The 27,358-nt window shown below is 43.6% G+C and overlaps 2 protein-coding genes across 2 annotated transcripts in view; both read right to left on the bottom strand.

Moving 5' to 3' along the window:
* The window catches only part of erbin (erbb2 interacting protein), a gene marked incomplete at its 3' end in the record, with an annotated part of 100,629 nt that extends 83,888 nt beyond the window's left edge, over nt 1-16,741 (bottom strand). The window contains 1 exon segment of the mRNA XM_083642132.1: nt 16,190-16,741.
* Nucleotides 16,742-18,503: 1,762 nt separating this feature from the next.
* On the bottom strand, nt 18,504-25,960 carry nln (neurolysin (metallopeptidase M3 family); the record flags this gene model as incomplete). The annotated part of the gene is made up of 12 exons (XM_083641098.1): nt 18,504-18,647; nt 18,815-18,951; nt 19,149-19,277; nt 19,442-19,628; nt 19,732-19,933; nt 20,681-21,047; nt 21,943-22,078; nt 22,422-22,582; nt 22,755-22,857; nt 22,997-23,101; nt 25,411-25,559; nt 25,666-25,960. 12 exons carry the CDS (start codon nt 25,958-25,960, stop codon nt 18,504-18,506), a joined length of 2,115 nt encoding a protein of 704 aa, XP_083497224.1.
* Nucleotides 25,961-27,358: the final 1,398 nt, after the last annotated feature.

Raw genomic sequence — 27,358 nt, forward strand, 5'->3', positions numbered from 1 at the left:
AAGACTAGGGATGGGGCCGATCCGATCTTGGCATGACCAGTGCTAGACGGCACGCTATGGAAATTCTATAGAAATCCTGAAAACACTGTTATTGAGCATGCCTCCAATTTGGAAATCACAAGACAAGATGTTTACATTTCTACAACGCGCTTCGACAACGCAACTAAGATGGGAAAAGTCCACCGCACGTCTTAATTCGACCTTATTCCGGTTCAGGAGGTCATGAGAAAATGGCAGTGTCTTATTCGGAGTATTTTCTCAACACGGGATCGAATTATTTCCGTCCATGTAAACGTACTCTATCGCTCTCTAAATAATAACACAGGCCTAAATAAATGAAGTAGCCTATAAATAACCAAACTTAAACATGCACCCTTGTTTACTTTTGTGGTAATTCGATAAGAGACACAATGTAGGCCAGTGATACTCAACTTGCGGCCCGCGGGCGCCCCTTGTGGCCCGCGATGGAATTGGAAAAAAAAAATGACAGTGCACCTGAACGCAACATGCAAGATACCCGCTGAATAAGTGTCCAAATGTTCATGTCATTCTGGCCAATACTCCACTTCTGTTATAGCATTTCAGTCTGGAATATGGAATATCTTTCAATAATCTATGATTTAGCTGCTAAATTGTCAAATACCGCCATCTGCTCGCTACCCAGGCCCTTATGTATGTACTTAACCTAACTAACTTAACCTAACTAACTATCCGGTGTGCACAACATTGTAAGACTAAACTCCGGCTGACACCCCAAAAACGTCCAATCCGCTACAGAAAAATGTATATTGTTTGTTTATTAACTGGCCCCTGGCCTCCTGTCATTTCACGAAAGTGGCCCCCGGGCAAAGCAAGTTGAGTATCTCTGATGTAGGCTATACTGCTTGTGTAGGTCGTTTCTAGCTAAAGGCACTGGGCAACCAAACTGCAGGAATGATTTGTCTTTATGAACATATCTGTGTTGACTGACGGCGAGACAGAGACAGATGTTCTCCTATAAGTGGGTCACAGAAGCAGGGAAGTCATTAGGGAGAAGCAGAATGCACAGATGTATGTTACAACTGATAAACCGGCATGTCCAATGTTACGCAAATTCTCCACAAATATTTACTCTAAATCTAAAACGGACTTTAATATCTCAACTGACAATTTCAGAAACTAAAGTGAAAAACGCACAGCATGAGTGGGTGACGTGCTAACTTGCTAACTGTAACATTAGCTGACCATTATACTCTGAGCTGACCGTTGCTACTTTTAAACATTACAGCTACTTCTTGACCTGGGGTGTGTCTAGGGATGTGCGCGACTACTATAGTCGGTTAAACGTTTACACGGCCCCGCCTCGCTAGTCGGCACCAGAAAATACTGGTCGGTTAAACGAATAATAACAATGCCAGTATATACGTCTGTAAACAGTTGCATCTTACAGTCACCCACCAGGCAGTAGCCCCTCCCCCCTCCACATTCATGCCTGGATGTAAACAAGAGCCAGCATGGTGGACAGAGATGACATCTCAATAACCCCAGCGCGGCTTGGCAGCATTTTGATCTAGAGCATTCTAATAAGGCTGTATGTACATTAAGCTGTGTCAGATCAAACTGGCATATAACCACTCGACCGGAGGAATAGCAATGCGTGCTGAGATGACTACATTAACTGTTTCCCGAGAAGAACTGAGGACCTTCACTATGGCCACCATAGAGGGGGGGGGGGGGGTCACCTAAACGCTAGGCCTGCACGATATGAGGAAAATCTGCGATGTGCAATAACATTGTTGACGATACGACATGCGATAAATAAACAAATATTAAAGTATGCATATTAGCTATACAGTTCCTATGTCTTTCTGCTTTAATAATGCTAACATAGACCCCAAACATAGCCTATGCTCACTGAATAAAGAAATGAAATACACACTGACTCTAGCTGAAACTACACACAGCGTGTTTGGGCTTTGGCAGAGGGGCAGAGCGCACTGTTGCAAGGGAAAGGTGTACGCTGGATTTACAACACGAGACAAAATGATCAGATGCTGAGTGGGAATGCATGACGCATGTAAATAAAACCACCTTTGTTATTCATTGCGTTTCAGGCAGTCTTTGCGATGTGTTTATTGCGCATGTTCATATTGCGATGGCGATGAAAATACGATTAATTGTGCAGCCCTACTAAACGCCTTCTAGAGAAGTGTCTCATTTATGTCTACGTAACCTGGCTGAAATATGTGCAAAATTATAGTCGTGCAAAACCAGAATGCCATGGCAGGGTGGTCAGTTAGGCCTAAATCAGGTGTGCCATGGAGCTATCAATTGAGAGAGATTCTGCACACATTAGAACTTGGAACGCTCTAAACCGAGGGTCCATATGGGCCTAGCTTAAGTATTATACACTGGCTTTGCAATTCAAAGTGGCAGAGGTGGCTACTTTCTGCTTAATGAACGGCCCACAGCAGCACTGCCCCACACTGGAGGAGGGAGGTACTTTCTGCTTAATGAACGGCCCACAGCAGCACTGCCCCACGCTGGAGGAGGGAGGTACTTTCTGCTTAATGAACGGCCCACAGCAGCACTGTCCCACGCTGGAGGAGGGAGGTACTTTCTGCTTAATGAACGGCCCACAGCAGCACTGCCCCACGCTGGAGGAGGGAGGTACTTTCTGCTTAACACTTTGAGTGCCACGGCCCTTGGGCAAAAGGTGCTGTACTGTGCCACATAGGCCGCAATGCATTTTAATATAGCCATATCATTTTTTGTGTTCCTCTTATATGGACAACCAATAGCCTCAATGAAACTTTGAACCCTTCTGTTTCATTTAAAAAAAAACTGTGTTTATAAACCGTTCCATTTTGGAAATACACCCCTCTGAAAAAGAGTGTTTTCGACCGAAAAGAGCATGGTGAAATTAGTTTCTGAGATAATCACATCTTTATGTTAGAAAGGCGACAGAATGAATTCTGCTTTGAGTTCGAGCCTGCTGCTGCCTGGGTGTGTGTGTACTGTCAATGGTTGTATGCTGTTAGTGCCCTGCGTGCCCCACCCCCCTCCTCCCCCTCCTCCGTGGTGGGAGGAGTCGAGTGTCTCTGCTGCGGTTTGCTCTGTTTGATCTGCACTGAAAAGTCCGCTGCCTGCATCCCCCGCTTTTTTACAGCGTGTCCTCGGCTCCCAGCTGAGAATAATGTAACTTTTCAGAAAGACGCTGGTGTCGCCGTGTCGGCAACTAAATCATATGGATGGACTATCGCAGCGGACACGGATGGGGCTCAATTGTGGCAGCAGATGACTGCTGTTCACAGGCACAGCTAAGTAACGTTATGCTTCAAGCATATCAATGGCGATTTCCGTTTCCTCATGACTTCTTCTCTCTTTTCTCCTGGCCTTTGTCTAATCGGGAGGGCACTGTCGCCACCTAAGGGTTCTGTAAAATAGGTTAGACACATTCAATAGCTCCCATATTGTAAGAGGCGATGTAAGAGGCTTAGATCGACATCCCCCCGTCAAAATATGAATTTGTAGTTATTGACGCCATTTGGCGTCGCTGGCAGCCTACGGTAAATTTCTCTTGGCGCCATACGGCGTCGCTGGCACTCAATGTGAACGGCCCACAGCAGCACTGCCCCACGCTGGAGGAGGGAGGTACTTTCTGCTTAATGAACGGCCCACAGCAGCACTGCCCCGCGCTGGAGGAGGGAGGTACTTTCTGCTTAATGAACGGCCCACAGCAGCACTGCCCCACGCTGGAGGAGGGAGGTACTTTCTGCTTAATGAACGGCCCACAGCAGCACTGCCCCACGCTGGAGGAGGGAGGTACTTTCTGCTTAATGAACGGCCCACAGCAGCACTGCCCCACGCTGGAGGAGGCAGGTACTTTCTGCTTAATGAACGGCCCACAGCAGCACTGCCCCACGCTGGAGGAGGGAGGTGGTCTTATAACGGAAGCAGGAGCTGGCTGTGCGTGGTGCAATTCCTTTTACTTTGGAAGCCATAGAGGAGGAAAGGCTTTTCAGTTGAACCATTTCCCCCCTCTGTCTTATTGAGTCAGGGTCACTGAAAATGATGAATTAGAAAGCAGATTTCATGGGGTCGGCTATAATTGGGTTGTGTTTCCCATATAATAACATTTTGGCAGCACGCCCGGGTGAATTAACAGCCGCCCAAGTGGATTTTTGCTTTAGATTAATTTCAGTTGCAGCGATTGTGATTCACAAAGCTACTATTCAAATGTGGTATTTCACGTTGATTTAAAAAAAAAACGTGTTTTTATTGCTGTCAAGTAATGAAAGCATGTTGACAAACTGACTGTAATTCATCATTGTGCTTGTGATGCAGCATGTTGACAAACTGACTGTAATTCATCATTGTGCTTGTGATGCAGCATGTTGACAAACTGACTGTAATTCATCATTGTGCTTGTTGTGATGCAGCATGTTGACAAACTGACTGTAATTCATCATTGTGCTTGTTGTGATGCAGCATGTTGACAAACTGACTGTAATTCATCATTGTGCTTGTTGTGATGCAGCACATTTTGTTGCTCAGACAGTCGGTGGTCCTACAAGTTGCGCTCCGTCTTCTGTGCCAAAGCAAACTGAATAGAGAAGCATTTAGCTACTTATTGTTTGGGTTGGTGTTAAAAATTAATCTTATATCCTCCTTCACCAAACACTCAGATGGTGCCGCCTGCACGAAGCACAATTCTGTTTCTGTGCCCACACTTCTGTGCCTTTACCCTCTTATCACTTCCACCAGACAGTTAGGCTGCTTTACATGGTGACACTTCTTTTCTGATTCCCGCCCCCCCAATTTTCTCCCCAATTGTAAGTGGCCAATTCCCCCTGCTGCCCCACCCCCTCTGCCGATCTGGGGAGAGCCGTAGACACACACATGCCTCCTCCAATACATGTGCAGTTGCCCAGCCGCTTCTTTTCACCTGACAGCGGGGAGCTTCACCAGCAGGACGTAGTATGTGGGAGGATCACGCTATTCCCACCAGTTCCCTTCCGCCCCGAACAGGTGCCCCGCCCGACCAGAGCAGGCGCTAGCGCAGCGACCAGGACACAGCCAATCGTGCCTGTATGGACGTCCGACCAAGCCGGACGCTGGGGACATACCAGAGGCGAAAATTGCGCGCATGCGCCGCGCAGCGCACCTCCGCGCAGAAGTCGCTTAAAGTGTCCACACAGAGAGCGCAGCTCTCTTTGCGCGCTCTGCTCGTCCACTATATATTTTGCCCCAGATCTCCTGTCTTCCTTATCATGGCCAAGTAAATGATGACATAAATATCTAAAGTAATATGTTTGGTACTTTGGGATAACAGTTAATGGCTACCTTCATTATAAAATGCAATTGCATCATTTGTCTGTTCTCCTCCCGTTTTCCCAGTGCGTGCTGTTGTAGAGAGAAGGCGAGTCCTAGCTCTCTACTTGTTGCTCCGCAGGCAATGAGCCCCTAGAAGCCGCTCCCCCTCTCCCACTGCTCTTTCTCTCTTTTCACACTTCCAAAGGGGCAATCAACAACGTAAATAAACATTATTTCACTTTGAAATTGGTTTTATTTGACGAATGTCCGGTTTCGGAGTTCCTGTCTGCCCTTATCTGATCTGTTCAACTTGACAGAGTCGCTCACAGGCGCAGACGGCCGCGCAGGAAAATAGAACTCCAGGCTGAGCTGAGCGGCCCTGAGCGTCCGCGGAGCTGAGCTGAGCGGCGCGCTGCGCGCTGCGCGCAATTCGGTGTGGACTGACAGATCTGTTAACATGGTGTCCTAATGAAAACTGGCGCACAAGGTCGCAAATGGTCGCGCCGCGCCGCTTACGTGCAGGAGACGCGTGCGGTGTGTTTTCACCGGGAGGTAACACGGGGCGCGCGAACCTGCGACCCTCGTGTTGATAGGCAGGGAATCTACCGCTACACTACCCGGACGCCCACATGGTGAAACTTTAACACCAACTTTAGCTATTTGAAACTTGGGTGGGTAAAGCCCTCTGCAATGCACTTGAAACTTGTCTGAAACTCAGCCGCAACACTTACAAAGCTCTCTCTGACTTTGTGAAACTAGCTTCACACAACACTGACAACAGCCAATCAAAACGCTGATGTGTCAGATGATAAGGTCAAACAGCTGAGCCACGTCAACAAACGTGAGCTTCACCCACAGCCGTCGAACCTTTTTCCTTTAGCCTGTGTTTTTTCCTCCAGCATATCAATAAGCACCGATAGCTCTCTTCCTATTCTCCAGGGCAGCCGTTATGGAACAAAGTAGCTAGCCAGTGCCAGATGAGAAAGCGATACAACACATCCAAATTGATATTATCCAGTGCGGAAAAAATACGAAATAAGATACAAAGATACAAATATAATTAGTTACAATGACACTTCCCACTTGATATAATCTAGCAAGAAAACAATCTGACAGACGACAAATTACCAATCTCGCTCTCTATTTTTTGTGAAATAAATTGTGTTACATGAGACTGATTATTTTTTAATTGCTTTGTGTACGGTAACTGTCAAGTACGGCAATTACGTTTCATGCCGTTTGCAACCTGCAAATAGTTGCGTGAAAGTTTCACTGTGTAAAGCCAGCCTTCAAAAAAGGTTTTGTGAGTCCATAGATGGGTATAGACTGATAGTGCTCACTTGAGATCCATGTATCTGTGTGTTTGTACGGCACTGACGTCACCAAGACAAATCAATCATGTTCATTAGTCATTCTTTATTGATCCCTGTAGGCAAATTCTTTCCCTTCCTCCAGAGAGGTCATGGTGCAGCGTTAGCAACAGATCTACTCCACTCCAGCTGGCAGAGATTCAGCCAGTTGCTCAACTTCAGCAGGTCAGATGTTTGCAGACGGTACGTGCACATCATGAAGCGCTCGGCGGCTTGCCTGCTGAAAAAGCCGCTTTGACGCTGCATCTTGATAGGCTGTCTTGCTCTATTTCCGTGTCTGATTGGTCAATTTGCCTCGCGCCCCCTGCCGCTGGAACCGCCCACAGCGTTTCACTGTCGCAGACTAGAGGCGGCTTGTCTCCGAGCGGCTTCACGCTCGCGGGGCGGGACTAGGGCGGGACCTTTCGTTGAAGCTACCCAATGACAGCTCTTCCTACACATTTCCTCCCCCCACCCTCCTGTGTAGCTCGACCTGAGAAGTTTCTACAGGCTACAGCTCCAAGCTGGAAGCTGGTTTCCACGCCCACAAAACGCTGCGACACAGCGGAAAAGCGAATTTGCCATTGTAGATGTGCACGTACCGAGACACAGGCCGTGAACCCAAGTTGTCTGACTGAAGGGCCGTCGCTAACCACTTCCTGCCACGCCCAAATCCCTCTACATGTGTTGCACTTTAGACAATTTAATTGATTCCTACTTTGATACCTATATATAAAATTGAGTATGTGGGCGATATTTATATGTCTGTTGTTTGTATGTTTCAATTCTGTGTGCGGCCACAGCTACGCTGTTTCAAGTGTGATCGGGCTGAAACTTTCAGGGGGTGTAAAGGGCACCAGTGCGAGTGACCTGACAGAGCCGGATTTTTTTAATTAAGCTCATTAGCTAATGATGTGATGTCATCAGTGATGATGTCAAAAGTGATGTCATAAGGGCGCACACACACACACACAGGCATTTTGAGAAGACTGGTCAGTGATGTCACACTGGTCAGTGATGTCACACACACACACAATGAGGCATTGCGACAAGTCTGATCAGTGATGTCATACTAGGGGGGCACACAGCCAAACACAAGGAGGCATTGTGACATCACAGATGCAATAACATTTAGTGAGCAACACTATTTGGGCAGGTGAGGCCACGCAGCAGCCGAGCTACGGGCGAGGCCGCGCAGCGGCCGAGCCTAGGCATCGAGCATGCGTAGTAGTGTGGTTGTGTGAACTGTGACAAGCATGATTAAATAAATACACTTCCACATGTTCCTGCAAAATGTATTACCAAAAAGCACTCATTAAAAATAGTATCGTGTTTATCGTATCGTGTAGTATCGCGTGTTGGCTTGGTTCGAGCCTTAAAACACGTTATATTTGGATTTATCGAAATGTCTATGGAGAAAATGGACGCGGAACTTACTTCCGGGGCAAATTACTTCACGAAAAGTCACGTGCCTTTTGAGCTCTATATGACGCAATTTAGACAATTAAAATATGAACAAGCCTGCTGAACTCAAACCGTCCTCCTCGTCTGTACTTAAACCGGGTGCTCCGCAATCAATCAATCAATCAATGCATGCTGCAGAGATGGCTTTGCCTCGCTCAGACTCATGGCTTCTCATTAGGGCTGTGCGATTTTGCCTAAAACTAAAATTGACGATTTTTTCTCTCAAAACTCGATTTTCGATTTCGATTTCGATTTATTATACTATTATACTTCTCTAAACATTTGTTGCCCTGCAGAGCTCTTTTCCCCCCTTTTTTCCATAATTGTAAAAAATACTTGAGGCTAAGCTCAGCACAGGAAAAGACACTTGCAACTATTTTGGCTGAACAAAAAAGATAGAAAACGGGTTTTGACGGTATTGAAAATCATACTGTTGGGATGTCTAAATACCCTGGTATACCCTAATACCTTAATACCCCAAGCATAATGTTCAGCTTAGCCAAAACACTTCAGCACTAAAAAATAAGCAGACACGTGATGTATAATTTAATTGGACCTTGTTTATGCTGCAATGTCTTCATAATATATTCATGCTGTAGGGCAGGCTATATATGGGTAAAAATTAATTGAATTATGAGGCCTAAATATCTTATTCTGCATTTATTAAGCCCTTGGAGAAAAGGGAAAACTTTGTATATCTGCAGTTTCCTTGATAAATCTCAGATATCAGATGTTGTGTGCCTGTTCGTTAAAATGAGCATAGCAGTATTTTAATGTCTGTCTCTCCTCAAATAAATACATACTGTGTTTGAGTACTAAGTTGAGCTTGAGTCTATAGTTTATGTTCGCAGTAGAAATCCCTCAATACAAAACGCTGGCCACCATTCGTGTTCAATTTGTCCAGTGTTGGTGTCCTAAACATTTTTTTTTCTGATTTCCCCCCCACATTTTCTCCCCAATTGTACTTGGCCAATTTCCACCTGCTGCCCCAGTCGCTGCTCCTCCCCCTCTGCCGATCTGGGGAGAGCCGTAGACTAGCACCATGCTTCCTCCCACACATGCACAGTTGCCAGCTGCTTCTTTTCACCTGACAGCGCGGAGTCTCACCGGCAGGTCGTAGCACGTGGGAGGATCACGCTATTCCCACCAGTTCCCCTCCGCCCCGAACAGGCGCCCCCGACCGACCAGAGGAGGCGCTAGTGCAGCGACCAGGACACATACCCTCAATCCGGGTTCCCACCCGCTGACACAGCCAATCGTGCCTAACCCAACCCTGATCAACGATGACCTACATGGTTATTGGCCAATTATCATCAGTGGCTGAGGCTGATCGATCGGTGCAATAACTAGTGAGAAGAAACGTTACAATGCTACTTTGTTTTCACTAGATTGCATGACATCTTTGGTATGCTCAGATCCCTGAGGACTTGACTACTGCAATGCTCCCATTCCTGCTTTGTTGATGTTGGCTTATGGTATATTAAAACCCCAACTCTTAACTCACTGTGTCTTTGTTGCTTGTAAGTGCCAAGTTCATTGATGGAGGTGGTAGAAAACGTTATAATGAGATTATTTATCCTTAGCATGCTTTAGCATAATAACACACCCACTTAGCAGCTCTATATTTGGAACTCTGCATTCTTGTAATTGATTGGTGGACAGTTCCAGAAGAAACACATTATTTGACATGATTGATTGTACCGTTTGTGTTCCCTTCATTTGGCTATTGTTGTTAGTCAACACTTTAAACCAGACCTGGGCAGTATGCGGCCCGGGGGGGCCAGAACCAGCCCTAAAATCTAAAATAAGACAATATTTTGATTGAAGTGTTTTACACGAGTAAAATGAGTAAATAAGCGCAATATATTCCCATTGATATTCCCGTTTACATGCTACAGAGCCATATGCCTGATTCATGACTGAAGACGCACGCCCACATGACGTCCTACGTCGAAAGTTTTTACAGTGTTATTAGGGAGTAAATGTTGGGACTTCTTTTTACCAGTGGCTGGAAGCGCTCTGCTAGAGGTCTTTGTTGAGACCATCGATGCATGCTAGGGCATTCACCGACTAGTCGACTAGTAAAACCACTAGTCGACACTGTGCTTAGTAGTCGACTAGTCGTCATTCTTGGTTTTCCCTCTTTCCACAGTGGTGTTAATAATGCAGTACAGCAGATATGCCACTGGGGGGGCGCTGCCGCGCTGTGGGTACCTTGCGACCATTTGCGACCCTTCCAATCGACGAAGAACGAGTGCAACAATAACAAACCTCACAAGTCACATGACTTTCTTTTCGTTTTTATTTTAGTAATGCTCAATAGCATAAACCATTACTTCGTTTTAGTGCAGCCAGTTGTTTGTACGGTGTCAGGAAAGTCACTTTTGATGGATACTAGGAAGCATCCTACCGGACTGTATGTGGACAGCGGCCCAGGCTAGGTTGCTAACTAACGTTCATTTCGGAAAACCTCTCCTCACGCCCCAAAGCAGGACTACACAGCCAGCAGGATAGCAGCATGGCAGACCTTCAAGTGTAAGTGGAGTTCGTTTTAACCATGCTTTATTAAATGACTAGCTGTCATTACTCAAGTAACGTCATTTGTTTGTGAATAATGTGCCGTTTTTTTGGCTGGGTTTCACACTTTTAATTTGAAGGCCGAAAAGGGAAATGGTGTGATAGTAAATTGAATTGACACACTGGTCTGTCAATTCTATCATTTCACACGTACCATTTCCCTTTTTCGACTTCAAATTAAAAGTGGAAAAACAACGAAACGTTAGCGTATGAAGCCTCGGCCTATCTGGATTATAAAAGTATAACGTTAGAGAAAACAGCCATCAGCCATGCCGTTTTATACTAATTTATTGCCAAATGCTTTGGGAATCAAGCTTGGTCTGAAAAGGTCTACTACATTAGCTAGTTATGCCTGCATCTCAATAGCCCTGCTGCCTGGTTGTATTTGACCTTTTGACGTGAGTTGAGCGTTTTTATTGGGGGGAGAAAAAAACTCTGACTAGTCGACTACCTTTAGGGACGACTAGTCGACTAGTAAAATTCACTAGTCGTGAATGCCCTAATGCATGCAGCTACTTTCCACCAGCCAGCCTATTTACTGCAGAGGATCTTTGCTCATGATGAACGTTAGACATTGAACATGAGTGAAGTTTCAAACTCGCTGCTCGTCTCGCAACAGCTCCAAGCCACGACAGAAGTGATGATATGATGTGTATATAAACAAAACAAAACGCACTGAGCTGGCTTGTTAAATTGCTATGTCAGCTGGAAAACCTTAGATTCACCATAACCCCAACTGCTAACTTTGTGTCGGCGATATCGGCAACGATGGAAAACATGGTACATCGCTGGGCTGATAGGGGGTGTGGCGTGTGGGTGTGATATCCAAGCAGAAGGTAGCCCATGGCCAGCAGAAGGCAGCCCATGGCCAGCAGAAGGTAGCCCATGGCCAGCAGAAGGTAGCCCATGGCCAGCAGAAGGTAGCCCGTGGCCAGCAGAAGAGGGGGTGAACTTTCTCCCTGCTGCTGCCCAGACTTGACAGAAGAGAGAGCACTTGCGAGCGAGAAAGGCAGGCTGCTGTAACAAGTCGCTGGAAGCTCGAGCATGGCTCATCAAGCAGTTTGACTGCCATGCGCGTCACAAAATGCTGCAAAAATTCTGATAGGACGTCTCATAGTGCAATTAAGGTGTATGTATGTTAGGGATGGGCATTTTAAGCAATTTAAATACTCGAGTACTCTCCTTTTATTATGAACGAGTGCTCGAGTACTCGCGCGGGGGGTGCAGGCTGTGTGACTATGGTAATGACTGAGCAAGGATAATCAGCTGTGTATGGGGCTGTTCACACATAACGTTTGCACTTTTGCATGGAAAAAGCGCTACCTGGAGCATTTTTTGTCAGGAGAGGGACTGACTGTGATATTAGGTGACATAAGCTAACATCTAAAGCCTACCTTTAGACAGTATCTCCGATGGTTGGATTAGCGCTTTGGAGCAGAAGTTGTGAAACAAGCGAAGGCATTTCCAATACATGTCCATTGTTGCTGAATAGTGATCACCATGATGCGATTGTCTCCCAAAAAGTGATTCTTTCTCCACATTTCTTGTGACTAACGTTATGGGAAACGACAGTGTAGTCAGTAAACTAGTGCAACGTTTTGAATGAGTTTTATCGGGCGTGCGCTATGAAGAAGCGTGCTTCTCATTCGGGAGAATATCTCCAGCCACCATTTTCGGGAAGAGCTAGAAAACTTCCGGTTAAAACTTTCAAAATAATGTTACTTAAACAAAAGTAAATAGCTTATTGATGCACGTTGGAGGAGAAAAGGTATTTCAACGAATGAAGCAGCATCCTTGTATCAAAATACTCGTTGTGATGTTATATGGCGTGAAACTGTGGCTGTAACGCATTACTCAAAATAAATAAGGTTACAATAAGCGTTTTATTTTGAAAGCAACAAAGCGGATGACGTACTTGTACATTCTGGCTGACTTGACGCCCGGCCGTGCAGTTCATGCTGCCAGATCCACATGACGATGCGTGCATAGATCTTCTAGACCATTTTTAAATGGGTGGGGAGTGGGGCGAGTACCCGAACAGCAGAAACGTTACTCGAGTACTGACGTTATGAACGAGTGCTCGAGTACCCGAGTACTCGCGCCCATCCCTAATGTATGTCTGTTTACGATGCACTTCAGTGATGTGACTAAGATCGGAATACTCCACATTAGGGATGTTCATCAATTATCGAAAATCGATAATCGATCGTTAAGGATTGGAATCGATCCTGTGGCATTTGGATCGATTTTTTAATTATTAAAAAAAAAAAAAAAAAAAAAAAAAAAATTGTGGACTAGGTTTGGGTGGAATTCGTTCCTCCTCGCCCCACTCCATTGCACAGCCGACTAACGTGAGGTGGAGCTTCATATAGTCTCTAGTTTTCTGGCTGGGCACGGCCTTTGTGCCAACAAAACTGTTTTAAACATGGGAAATTCACACCGGCATGCGCCGGGGACAGCAGTGTTGGAGAGGAGACACATTGAAATAAAGAGTTCATTGAGGAGAACACGTTGTCTTTCGTATTTTCTGCCATAGGCATTCATTTTGTAAAAAAAAAAAAAAAATTGAAAAAATTGAAAAAATTGAAAAATTTCTAAGTATTAATAAAATCGATGATCGATAATTGATCGTTAATTTTCACCGATTATCGATTTTGGAAAATTTTCAAAATGAACATCCCTACTCCACATAGCTTATTTTTCGACTATGGCTTAGCCTGACTATGACCTTATTCAGGTTAAGCCTCAAGGTCATCAGAAAATGCTGTTTACATGGCAGTGTCTTATTCAGAGTATTGTCTCTAACGGCATTATCGGGGACTGAAAATGCAAAAAAAGTGAAACCAGGTTCCAGAGTGGAATTCTGTGATAACGGCAATGCTCCCCTTAGCATCACCGTGTAAAGTGACAAAACTCAATTTGTGTGACACGCCCCCCCCCCCCCCACCACCACCACCACCACGGAAGCCAATATAAGAGCATTCAACTACATACAGCATCTAAAAGCAGCGTTTTCCAGATCAATGCAAACCTATGGAACTTGAGAATGGGTCTGGTAAACTCCATGCCCCTCCTAGAGTATTTCACCTAAAGTAGTTTGCCCTTCTTATCAGGAAGGTTATGCTTATATTCCTTATCAAAGACATGGTGGCAGCAATAACGTGCCCATAAAGGAAGGCTCTATCTCCAGTTGCCCAATTATTAATGATTGTCAGATTTTGCATGAGCAATAGGAAAGACAATGCCTTTATTCTAAGTACTATCTTCACTTTACTTACTTTAAGTACTTATCTTCACAAGTATAAAGTATTACTTACTTACGCCATCAACTAAATTTGTCTACATTTCCCCCCCCCTTAACTGTGTCAAACACACATCAAACTATATAAAACATACATTTGATAACCTACCAAACCACTGTGACATTTGTGAACCATTCCATGTCTAATTAGCATCTACGGGCTAATTAATAAAAGTAACTAAAGATGAAAGGAGGCGGACTGTGGAACAAAACAACTTGGTGATAATGAAAGTCCTGGAGATATTAATAAAGAGAAGCAGATTAGGGGATGTTGTTTAGTGTCATGAACTCATCAAGCCTGCTGCTGCTGTCTTTGTTTTGTGGCACAACAACAAACAGCTGGGCAGGTGTATGTGCAACAACACTAGCCTGCCCCTAGCCACTGCTGTGAAAGAGCAACAGATCAGTTATAATATTAGATGGATTTTCATTGACTGGAACAGATCTTCTATTCTTGACAAGACCTGTTATGAATGATCACACAAAGAGCAAGGTAAAAGTGGACATTCAGGAACACAAGCTTTCAGCACCTCCATGGAAACGTATAGCATAGCACTAGGCTCTCTGAGCATGGCTCTCGTCTGGTGTGTATATGATGAGGGTCAGTCTAGCCTAAATATTCCCTTTTCAGGGACAATCATAAAAATGGCAAAGTGAAACAGAGGCCACAAGGAAGGTGCCACATTACACTCATTCATACAGTTTGAGGGAATCATCCCAAAGCCTGGAAAGACACAAAAGGTAGGCTGTGTGCATATCAGTAGTCTTATTACAAAGGCCTGCAGGAAAAGAGTCAGTGCACTACAAACAGCTGGCGTCCAGGGTGTAGGCCTACTACAATGACCAGGTGGCACCTGGCTGCCCTGCTCGGGTCTTACTATCATCTTACTACAATTAGCCTCACTAGAAGCATCAGATATCCCATACAGCATCTTTATTCTACCACAACAGTCATTAAACTGAAGGTTCAGAATCTGAGGACAGGGGAAGCCTACTCAGCATTTCAACCGCAGCAGGAGACCTTCAAATACTCAATGATGTCTGGAGTGTTTGTATGATTTGTCTACATAGTGTGTGTTTTCTATATATCGTGACAATTCGGCCTGGTTTGTGTTTTGATGAACGCCTAGTCTGAGTCTGACAATCGACAGTACCTATGTGGACTGTCAAATCTCCCAACAAATCGGTCTCATCGTGTTGGTTCTATAGCCTGATAATAACTAACGTTGCCCACGGAAGCTGGGTAAGGTCCACTCCACATCAGTGATACAAAACCTTTATTATTTCGTCTGTTATTAAAAAAAATAATAAAAAAAATAACCGTATGTACCCTGTCATTTTCATCTGAATGTCAGTTGCTTCTTGGTTTCCTAAATTTCCCATCCGTCGGTTCTCTTGGCAATACGTTAGTGAGACAAACACCAACACATCGATGGATATGATGAAGCTGGCTATCGCGCAAAGCTAAAATTCCTGCAATCAAACCTAGAGATTAGCTCCACCACGTCTATCTCGAATCTTATCAGGATTGAATTGGATTAACATGGATAGTAATCTGATTAGTGAAAGTGTGAGAAAATGAAAACGCCGAGATGTGGAGCACACACACACTAATCCCTCGTCTGTCGACGTGCAGAAGGTGCTCCGCAACAAAAGATGTTACCCACCGTCGCTGCTGTTGCAATGCAGCTGCAGACACTGGCTAATGTTGCTGGGGATGGCAGTAATGTAACCTGATGATGGTCAACTTGTATTAAAAATGTACTGGATTACGCGACACTGCTATTTCTGTTTGTTCCTACTATGTTAGCGCAGGGCCACTGTACGATCACCACCAACCAAGACACTGAAGCAACATTTCAGATGAAGCAACTCGGGGTTATACACTTCTGTGTTGTTAATGTTGTTAATGTGAAGCCTACCAAAACTAGCGTTACTGCATAACTACAATTGTTCAAATGGAACACGGTCATAGCCCAACACGGCAAACTGTGTGGATGCGGTAAGGTTAGTATAACGTAGTCTTTTTAACTGTTCAAAACAGATAGCATAACAATGAAAGAGACTCATTTCGGGCAGCACCGCATAGACTGGAATCCCAACACTATTGCGCTAGCCCGAAGCTAACAGAAGCGTTAGCCTAGGCTAACGTACTCCGTGGCCCCACAGACAGACACAAGCACAGCCCAAATAAACCACTTACCAAAATCGTCGAGTCAGTCTCATTTAACGCTGATGATGTCCGGGTGATGCCCTGTGTATTAAAATCCAATATTCGGAGAAGTGGGCATTAGCTAGCTTTGCCGATTTGCTTGACGGTAGTTCAATAGGTTTGCTAAGGGTTAGCAGCTAGCTAATGTTGCCCACTTAAAGAGCACCTCGACCCAGCGGTAGCACGCACATTCTCCTCACCATCCACCCGTCTTCAAAAGTTGTTTACCGTTCCCAGCTGTGCTGCTCACGCTGAAAAGTATTTCCCTTCCAACAAATCAACCGAAGGAGGCGACAAACATAAAAATATTTCCCTAAATCGGAAAGACTTTGTGAGACTGAGCATTAAAAGGAATCCAAAATGTCCACAACACTCAGTAAGGAAATACAAAAGGCAAAAATGTGCACGACCTCCGCCAGAGAAAAACCTTTTCCTCTGAAGTGTGCCGCACCCAGATGTTTTCAGTCATAATTTCCTTTTCGCTTGATCGTCTACAAAAATGCACCTTTGACAGAGTCTAGTGTGCAGCTAATCGAGCGTGTAATATCACGACGAAAGGGTTTGTTCTCTGCGATGATGTGCGCGAGCCTACATGTAGGAGGAGGCTGTCCACCAGAAGTCGCCTCTCAGCGAGCCGCACCGAGAAACTGTGGATGCTTTTCACTTTCTGGCACCCGGCGCTGCATCTCCCCACAATCTATTGTCTATATTTTTATTGTTGTTGTTTAATGTTACAGCTAGGTCTCCGCATCATTTACTGACATACATCTGGATTGGGCTAAATATGAGGAGAGGTGGATGACTTTGAACGCCCCCGAATCGGGGCGGCTCTTACTTTACACCTCCAACTAAACGTTTTTAACCACATTAAACACTATTTTCGCCACTTGAGTCCAAGTCCTGACATGCAAAAATCACACAGACAGCGATTTTCTATTCAAGGACAGAGAAAAAATCTCCAACCCCTTTCCACAAATTAATGTTTTTACGACCCACCAGCTCCATGACATTTTCTGTCCTATGGCGCCCCCTGGTGGATATACCTTTTTCCTTTACTAAGCAGTTCAAAAAACAACACACACACACACACACACACACACACACACACACACAACTCAGCCACATACATTGAAAACATGGTATTGGATACTTTTATTATTAATATCCTACTCTTAATGTTAGAGATCTTCAACGTCATAACAGCTGTCAATGCATCTTGACATAGGTCTACTGCAAGGTCAGTATACTTCTGCAGGCGTGTGATCACTCGTTGAGTATTTGGGTTTTGAATTTCAGCAACATCTGATGGTGAATCTTCCAGGAAATGCTAGCTGCATTACAGAGCGGAGCTATTTGTGAGGGGTCTTGCCCGAGTGAAGTTTAAGACTGCTAGCCTATGAAACAGCATGTAGTCTTAATAATGGTTTCAAACAAAGCGTTGTGTAGCTGTTATAATGTATTGCATAGCATGTCACCACAGGTGCCTATGATAATTGGGGACATCTTAATATCATAGTTTCAATGCTTAGGATGTATGTTAAAGTAAAACTGATGCATTTTCTGCCTCAATTGTTTCAGGGGAATGCATAACTCAACAAATTCAAGTCCCAAGAAAGATAGGATAACTTGACAGAAGCCTACCCAGTGTGTATGTACAATGAACTTTCTCTTTCAAAACTCTATACCCATGTCAGACACTGTAAACCTCTTTGGGACTTGAATTAACTGGTTTCCATATAGCATACGATACAGTTCAACTTCTTGCTCAAGGGATCACTCAATGAACCCAGTCCTCACAGCAGACTGATAGCACCATGTCTGATCATAATAGGTTTGCTAGTCTAAACATCCATACCTCCTAGCACATCGACTGGCACAGTTTCACATTTCATTTATTACTTGACCAAAGCAGTTTGTAACTAATTATGACAATTGATTACACTGGCACATAAACCTAGATACAAAGAGCATGTGACTGAAACGCCACAATTAAAAAAAACTGCAATCATGCAACAAAGTCAAGACAAAACAAATTAAGAACAGATCAGTTATACATTTATTTGACCAAACCAAAGTGAACAGGTGACAATGTGTCATATATTTAAGTATCTTCAAAGACAGTTTTACCATTTTAAAATTCACCATACGATACCATTTCATTCATTCACTCATTTCTACATGACATTAACACTCATATGAAGCAAAATCTTCTATACCTGCATCTAGACCACTGGCAAGCTAGGCATACATTGCTTAAAAAAAGAAACAAAAGAAAAGTATAAAGGGCTATATCAAATTAAAATATTTATATTTCTTCTGACTTAATCAGTCCCTTGCATTGAAAGAATGGATCCTGGCAGGGTTCACGGCCAAGAAAGGTTTTCAGCATGTCCATCCCATCCACAGAGCCGCCAGCCTCCAGGATCACCCTCCTGTACTCTCTTCCAACCTGCAAATAAGAAATAAGGCACATATACTGATAAGGACATGTAGCACAGATATGCTAACCTGACGCTACCGCCCCCCCCCCCCCCCCCCATCTGGCAGCGTCAGGTTACAGATATGCTACTTTACATGACGATGACGTTTGTGTACATGAAGGTAATGCCGTCGCACCTTTGGATCCATAATGCCTTCCTTCTTAAAACGGCTGAAGAAAATGTCCATGGAGTAGACTTCACTCCATAGATAGCCATAGTACTGACCATCATATCCCCCAGCCAAGTGGCTGAAACTGGCTGTCATATTTGTACCTGCAGAGAAGACATCTTTACTCACTTTACTTTTACGAGAACTATGGCACACACAAAAAGATGCAGGAAGAGGAAAAAAACATTCCACTGTATGACACAGCTATTGTACAACACTGAGAAACATCTGGGCACAGATGTTTCTCAGTCCTGTACATATTGGTTGTTGTAACACACATTTGCCTATTGTTGCAGCTGACCTGGAGTAGCGGGGACACCCAGGATGTCTTGGCAGTGCTCTGCAAACACCTCGGCTGTATCGGCATGCGAGCTGGTGTGCAGCGACTGGTCCACTTTACTGAGGACCACCTGACGCAAGTTCATCAGACCTGAAGAGGACACAGAGTCGCTTAACATATCTGCAGAGGCATTTCATTCATATTCAATGTAAAAATAATTTTATATATATATATATATATATATATATATATATATATATATATATATATATATATATACCCCCCCACCCCTGGAGCAAATGTCTGTATCTTACCAGTGCTGGCTACTCTGGAGGCAATGAGTTTGTCAAGTAGTGTGTCTGGGATTGGGCTGCCATCCTTGTAGTGAGCAGACATTCTCCTGAGAGGCTCCTTCTCCCAAACCCAGTTCTCCAGCATCTGAGAGGGCACCTCCACAAAGTCCGTTTCCACCAGGGTCCCACTGAACTCTGAGAACGTGGTCTGATGCACACAGGGGGAAACGCAACGCTCTCCGATTCTCATGAACATACAACAACAGACGATAAACATGTTGGATGGTGGTTGCATGCTCACGGTGGCCTACCTTAGAGCACAGCTCATGCATGACGTGACCGAACTCGTGAAAGTACGTCTCCACCTCGTGGTGCTGCAGGAGAGAGGGCCAGCCTTTCCTGGGCTTGGTGAAGTTAGCCACCATGGCCGCCACTGAAAGCCTGCGCTTTCCATCGGGCCCTAGGCAACCAGGCTGGAGCCCAAAGCAGGCTGCGTGTCCATACTTCCCTTCTCTGGGGGAAGATAAGACGGCAAGGGTCACGGCCAGACATGGACATTATATGAACAACACCCATAATATCACTTGCAGAGGCCATTAAAAATGCTAATACCATTACACAGATCTAGAAATCTAGTCATTGATAGCAACATCTCAATGTCTTGAAATATTTCCCCAAATGATCAGATCAAATTATGGCAATGTTGAAGCCTAAAAAGTACATCAAAGGGTATGGTAGGAAGCTTTGCTGTGTAGTTTGCCATGTGAGAACACTAAAGCTGCACAGTACTGGCAAGAAATATATACGTCTTACACATGAATGAGCAAACCTACGTACAGTATGTATCTATCTCTGTTCCCATTTTCTTGTCCACCTTCGGCCTGACAGCATATTTGGCACAGGTACCGGCAGAGGTCCCGAGCAGACGGTGACAGGGCCAAAGTTTTGAATGAGATCATTATGGCCAATTAAATTGCCAAAAAAACAATTAGTGATAGCACTACCCACAGCAGCCATCAGGTGGCACACAATGTGTGGGCACACACACGCATTGTCATTTTGCAGGCATTCACCGTTCATGAACATGCCGCCAAAGAGAAAAGCCAGGTTTACCAGCAACGCCGTTCGCGGGAGAGGGCGACCATCGCCCGGATCGCATGATATTTGGCACAGATACCAGAGCTCCCGAGCAGAAAGTGACGAGAGGGAATTTTACATGATGCATTTAATCATTTGTCAGAACTGACGTACATACACTACCTTGGATGCAGGTCCAGGTAGAACTGTCCAATCTCCTCCCCCGTCGCAGTGTCCAGGACAGAATAAAGGCCCACATCCTCATGCCACACATGGGCATGCTGCACCTTTGTGAAGGTGAGAGCCAGCAGGTCCTGGTAGATACTGAGCAGTCCTTCTGTCACCACGTCCAGTGGGAAATACTCGATTAATTTGTCCTTGTTCACAGCAAACTTGACCTGCTCCACCTGGTTCATGTAGTAGGGCATGTCCCAGGCGTTGATCTGTCCGTCATAGTGGTAGCCTTTCATCAAGCACTCCCTTTTCTTTAGCGCCAGAATATATTTCCTCTCCTTCTCCCCAACTGGCTTCAATGTGTCATAGAATTTATCTGTGAAATATGGGCCAAGGGGGAAATAAAATAACATGTCTGATCACCAGCAATTGCACTTTCCTTGTCCTGTTTGTTCCACTGTATCTGTCTTGTTTTGCACTTGTCCCTTTTATGTGAAAAGATTAATGCACTTTAATGCCAAAGCAAGTTCCTATATGTTACATAACATAAATGGTGAATAAATGATATCTGATTCTGATCTGATGTTTGTAAGAACATTTTTGAATATGCCAGGGAAGCTGGTCTCCTGCAGACTTGGAATAGGAGATAATGCTCCACGGGACAAGACTGGAACGTCACAGAATCATCATGTGCAGCAGTTGGGTTTGAAGATTGTGGCAAACCAGGGGAAACTTGGTGAGGTTGTGATGAGTAGCAACTGCTTGTGTTGTGAATCTGCATCTAGTTCCCCTGGGATGCCACATGATAAGAAAAAATAAAATAAAAATCCAGCATTGTGTGAACAGAGCGCCCAAGTCATGCCCTCTTCTGGATTCAGCATGGTAACTAGGGAATTTCATTCCCCATTAACTTTCCCATAGACGTTTTAAAAAATCCTTATAAAAAGAGTTTTACTTTGTTAAACCAAGCGATTCAGCTATATTCAGAATCAGGGAAGACAAGAGACATAGAACATTTCACTCAGACCAAAAACAAAAAGAAAAACAAAAAGTGACTCCCCACTTATTAAAAGTTTTGATCCAAGTGAAATGTTCTATGATCTCTCCTGATTCTGAATGATTTGCTTGGCTTTGACCAAGTAAAAATCTTTTGACCAAGTAAAAAATATTTTTCAGTTCTTATTATGTGCATGTTTTTATTTGGAATAACAGAGAGTCAGAGTGCCCGTTTGTGCATGTGTGGTGTGGGGTAGTTGTCAAAGGGGTCATACCTAGAAAGTCAGACACATTGCTTGCATTCTTGGCCATGTTAATCTCCAGCACATAGTTTGCATGGCTACTGAAACCCAGTAAACTTGCAACCTTTGCCCTCAGCTCTATCAACTGTTCAAGGATGGCTGTGTTTACCTGAAAGACATGTGAAATAAGAAGTTAGATACACGTAGATATGGAGATCTGACAATGTGTTTATGGTTTCCACTTGACAACATAAATAGTCGAAATGGACCCCAAGTCATTCATTGCAGTGTTTGCCGACAGGAAATAAGCTAGGGTCCAAACTGTTCCCTAGCAACAGACTTCCAGTTAAACCATCCATAAATCTATTAAATTACTTGACATAAAAGACAATAATTGCACTATTTATTTCAGCACCTCGCAAGATATATGGATCAACTGCAATATGCAGGACTTGGCATGGCCAGGAAAGTGTCGTTAGGATATATCATGTTCCAATCAAGACTCCAATTACCTCTTTGCACCTGCTGTGAAATGCCGTTTCCATCTTCCTCCTGGTTTCGGGAATGTGACACCTCTTCATCAATGGGTAGTAGTGGGGATATTCAAGTGTGACCTTATAGCGCCCATCTGCAGTCTTCTCCAGCCCGTTGAGGTAGATTTCTGCTAGCCCACCTTTGCAGAAGAAGCAAACGTCACGCCACAAGTGACAGAGTCAGGGCACGACATTCATGGGATTTAATTATATATATATATATATATATATATATATATATATATATATATATATATATATATATATATATATATATATATATATATATTATATTAAAAAGGACAAGCTTACCCAATTCACGCTCAGAAAAAAGAAGAAAAGTATTCTCCTCATTCAGATTCTGGTTAAACTCAATGGAAAGTTCACTTATGAGTTTGGACATTCTCTTTATTTCCTTGGGAGACAAAAGCAGCAAAGCGTTACTAAGACAAGAAACTCGACTGTGCACAATGTTAACTTTTCACTCTTGCAGTGTTTTTTTGGGGGGATATGGTCATTCAAGTACTGAAAAGACAACTGTAATTTTGCGTCACCTCTTGTATCTCTTGTGACAGGTGAAGTCCATTACGCTTGCCTAGTGTAACAAGTCGCTCTAGGAATCTCTTCTCTTCGGGTGCCAGGTTGTCTTCATGCTTTTTCTGTCAATAAGCAAACAAAACAAATACACCTGCTCAAAGCTGGTAGAGTATTCTTGGCATGATTTAAATACACCTGTTCAAAGCTGGTAGAGTATTCTTGGCATGATTTAAATACACCTGTTCAAAGCTGGTAGAGTCTTACTGGCATGATTCAAATACACCTGTTCAAAGCTGGTAGAGTTTTATTGCCATGATTCAAATACACCTGTTCAAAGCTGGTAGAGTCTTACTGGCATGATTCAAATACACCTGTTCAAAGCTGGTAGAGGCTTACTGGCATGATTCAAATACACCTGTTCAAAGCTGGTAGAGTCTTATTGCCATGATTCAAATACACCTGTTCAAAGCTGGTAGAGTCTTACTGGCATGATTCAAATACACCTGTTCAAAGCTGGAAGAGTCTTATTGCCATGATTCATGTGTTGCCATGTTTATTCATGCCAGTCGTCCGGCCAGCTCTACACCCGAGACAGCCTTTGGAAAAGCTCCAACTGTCACAAGTTTGTGTTGAGCATCAGGCTGCTCCAGGCTTGGACTGAGCCTATCTCTGCAACATCTTCTTTTCACCTTATTTCAGTTTGTCATATACAAGAGAGATGTAATCTGATCTACAGTAGCAAATCCCATAACTACTATGCTAACTTACTAACCCTGTATAATAATCAAATATTCACATTATGTAAATATAATAAATATATACATTATTTCTATTCATTTATTCTTTCAAAGAGACTACTCAAGCTGTGCTCAGTCCACCGAGGTTGACAGCGATGGTGAAAGATTCAGGACAGAAACTTGATCCCTTCAATCAATATATAATATTGTATATCCATTGATCTATATTTATCATACTAATCAACATTCCTACCTGGAATGACATTTGACATTAGCCACTACCGTGGCTAGATCAGATCAAATCTCTCACACAAGCTAAATGTGAACCAACGGTGTCAAATGAGAACATGAGACATCTTGACCTGTGCCTGTAATGTAAAACACTTTAATCCACTTTCCAACTAGCTGCCCTTTGGCTGACACACAACGTTAAAAATAACCTCTATCACTGGCATGCAGGGCCTTGAGCAATGCAACAAGTCCTCACACATTAAACTTAATCAGCTTCAAAGCCATGTCTGTTAATGTTAAAGTTGTGGATATATATATATATATAGATATATATATATATATATATCTCTCTCTATATATATATATATATATATATATATAGCAATAGGAATTATTGTGTATAATATATAATGGTAGTTGTTATACCTCCTCCTGAGTGCAGAGGGCGCTGTAACTGTTGTACTGTTCTCTACATGACTTCCTGTCTACATCTATAAAAGCTGTGAATGACCTCAGCCCGGGGTCAGATGCTGAGCTCAGAGGGCAGGGTAACTGAACCTGGATCCAGTTTGATTTTTGTTTCTGTAATAAATCATTGTTATACCATTTAAATACTAGTTTATTAAGATAAGAGTAAAGATCTCAAACACAAAGTGATCATCTCAAAGATTTTCATGTAAATAAATGTCTGTTAAGTCACTATCTATTGCAGACAGTTAACAAAATGGTGATTGAGCCTATGGCCGATTGTAGTGATTAAACATCTTTACAGCCTGGGCCTTAATACGGTTTTGGTCTATATAGCTAATTTCACCTTTTCACAACAACTTTATGGGGGTGAATTTTTATATAACTCGCCTATTTGGAGTAAAATAGATGATAGAAAAGGGGGTGATTGACAGGTCGCCTGTCTAGTGATCGCGCAGCTTGCCGATCACGAACCAATAGCAGGCGGAGCTGCGGCTCTGGGAAACCCCCATCTCACGTGAACTGCGGAAAGGACTCAACCCATTCCCTCCCACTCTGCCAACGAAAAATCAAGATGGCGACGGCCACCACTTCAACTCAAAACGGGAGCTCAAAATCAATGGGATAGCTCTATCCATATTTTTTATGTCAGTGGGTGACACCCCAGAGACGGAGCTAACTCAATAGACTCGCTCTTCAACCCTGTAGGTTCCCGACAACTCTTGTGTGAAGTAGGATAACAACAAGTTACTTTTTTCAGTCTGTGCTAGCATTGCAGGTGGTTACTATCATGGCAGAACAAACTGACTGTCACTATGCAACAGTTTGGATGTCACCTACAATTACCGCTCATCACCATAGGTGTCGCCAAAGAGAACGAAACTGAAATCTTTGAGATTATCACTTTAACACCTCACTCATCATGAACTAGACACCTTTGTGTCAGTAATGCCTCCCCCACGCGCCCACAGGTGGATATAGGATGTTAGATGTACCTGCAGTGCCATAATTCTCTTGAAGACGTCTCCCCTCATACTGATCTCCACATCAAACTCAGATAGTGTCTTGTCAGCCTCTGTGCTCGCTGACCGAACCTCTTTAGAAGGAGACACATACTGGGGGAAATCAAGAACGTGACGCGATGCTGGGGGTAGAATAAACACACAGTACACCATAAATATCATTGTGATTTGTGTAACAGAAATGAATATAGGGACCAATAACCTGATACATTAAAAAGTGTAACTTACAGACATATTCCAACTTGGCACTGGCCAAAGCCTTCAGGGTGTTTTCAACAGAGACCTTCTCTATATTTAGAGATCCGATGTCATCATAGACCTTCTTTATTCTACTAATCAGGCTGCTTGTCATGGTCTTGATCTCATTTGGGGAAAGGTCCCATCTCAGCATGTTCCTTTTGGTTGCCACCTGAGAACAGTCTCTGGCAGGTATCAAAGACCTGTTCTGGAGGGTCATTCTCAGAAAAGGTTTGGACACTCTGCACAAAAATAAAGATATGGTTATTTTAATTTGTAAGTTCATAATGTTTATATAGTAAGTTTCCCCACTCTTTGGCTGATATACATGTGATCTCCTTGCACACCACTATTCAGAGGCTGATTTGATGTGTTTTTTTATGAGTCGTGCACAATTTAACCAACATTTCTGTCAAGAAACTAGTTCTAAAGTGTGCAGGGCGAAAAGGTTGACATCAAAAATGCATTTTCTCATTGAAACAACCACTTGACAGTGTTTGCATGAAGGTTAGAGAAGCAGACTTGTGATAAAGTCGACAGTTCAAAACTCGGGGTCAGCTGTGAAAACTTGCCGCTGAGCAAGGCACCAAACCCCCCAGGAGAGACAGTTGAAGACAGACACTGCTCCCAGCTGTCAATAGTCAATGTGCATAATTTTATAAATGTGAAACAAGGTTGTCATTTTCATTGTTGTTGTTATGATGATGATTATTATTACTGGTGGTAGTAGTAGCATTAATTATTATCATTATTATTAATAGTAGTAGTAGTAGTAGTAGTAGTAATAATAATAATAATAATAATAATAATAATAATATAATAATAATAATAATAATAATAATCAAGAAAAAACGTGTGGTCAGCTTTTCCTGGACAAATAAAGGTCGAGAAGAAGAAGGGGGGAAAATCACGGTATATTTATAAGCAACAGCAGAAATACCCCTGGCCCTGAGCCAGTCGCTGGTGTCCCAATCAAAGTAGCTAGTATTGAATAGCAGGCTAACATACTTCGGGGTTTTTGTATCAACTTTAAGCAGCCAGGCAGTCCAGCAGGTGTTTTATTAGTAGCTATGCAGCTAGTTCAAGGTCACACCGAGGAACGTGAAACATGAACTTGCCTGCATGTCTCCCGTGCTAAACGGTGGCGACCCTTCTCCATGTCAGCCGCCTAGTATACCATTACTATGCAATGGAAACTTCACAAAACAGGTTTATAAACGCGTGGGGCAAATGCTCTGTGCCTAATTGATTGTAACCTAACCTTAAATAGCCGCAGCAATGTGACTGGTGCTCTGAAGCAAATAAGGTCAGATTCTAAACTGTTTTATGTTTAACGTTAATATATAGGCACAACTGCCAAGGCACACACCAGCGTAGCTAGTCAAGAAGACTTATAGCTCCATTTGGTTATTTCAGTAGGTACACCAAGCAGTCTGTCAGACTCAGTCAGACAGATGTTGAAGTTAGCCTAGTAGTAAACAACACAGCAGCTGTTTACAAGTGTGCTGAAGCACAGTACCTGCAAAGCGTTTGGCAGGCTACAACTCTTAACGAACACATGCCGGCGATTTCATGCGTTTTTCGTGCAAAACCTCTGTCTTCGGCTCTGCTGCCCCGTCTCTCTCTTTTCTGTTGCCTCAGCAGCAGCAGGGTTGGTTCGTTGTTGTTGCATGTGGGGGGGGGG

The sequence above is a fragment of the Poromitra crassiceps genome, assembly GCF_964638095.1.
Source record: "Poromitra crassiceps genome assembly, chromosome: 8".
In the NCBI taxonomy this organism is placed as follows: Eukaryota; Metazoa; Chordata; class Actinopteri; order Beryciformes; family Melamphaidae; genus Poromitra; species Poromitra crassiceps.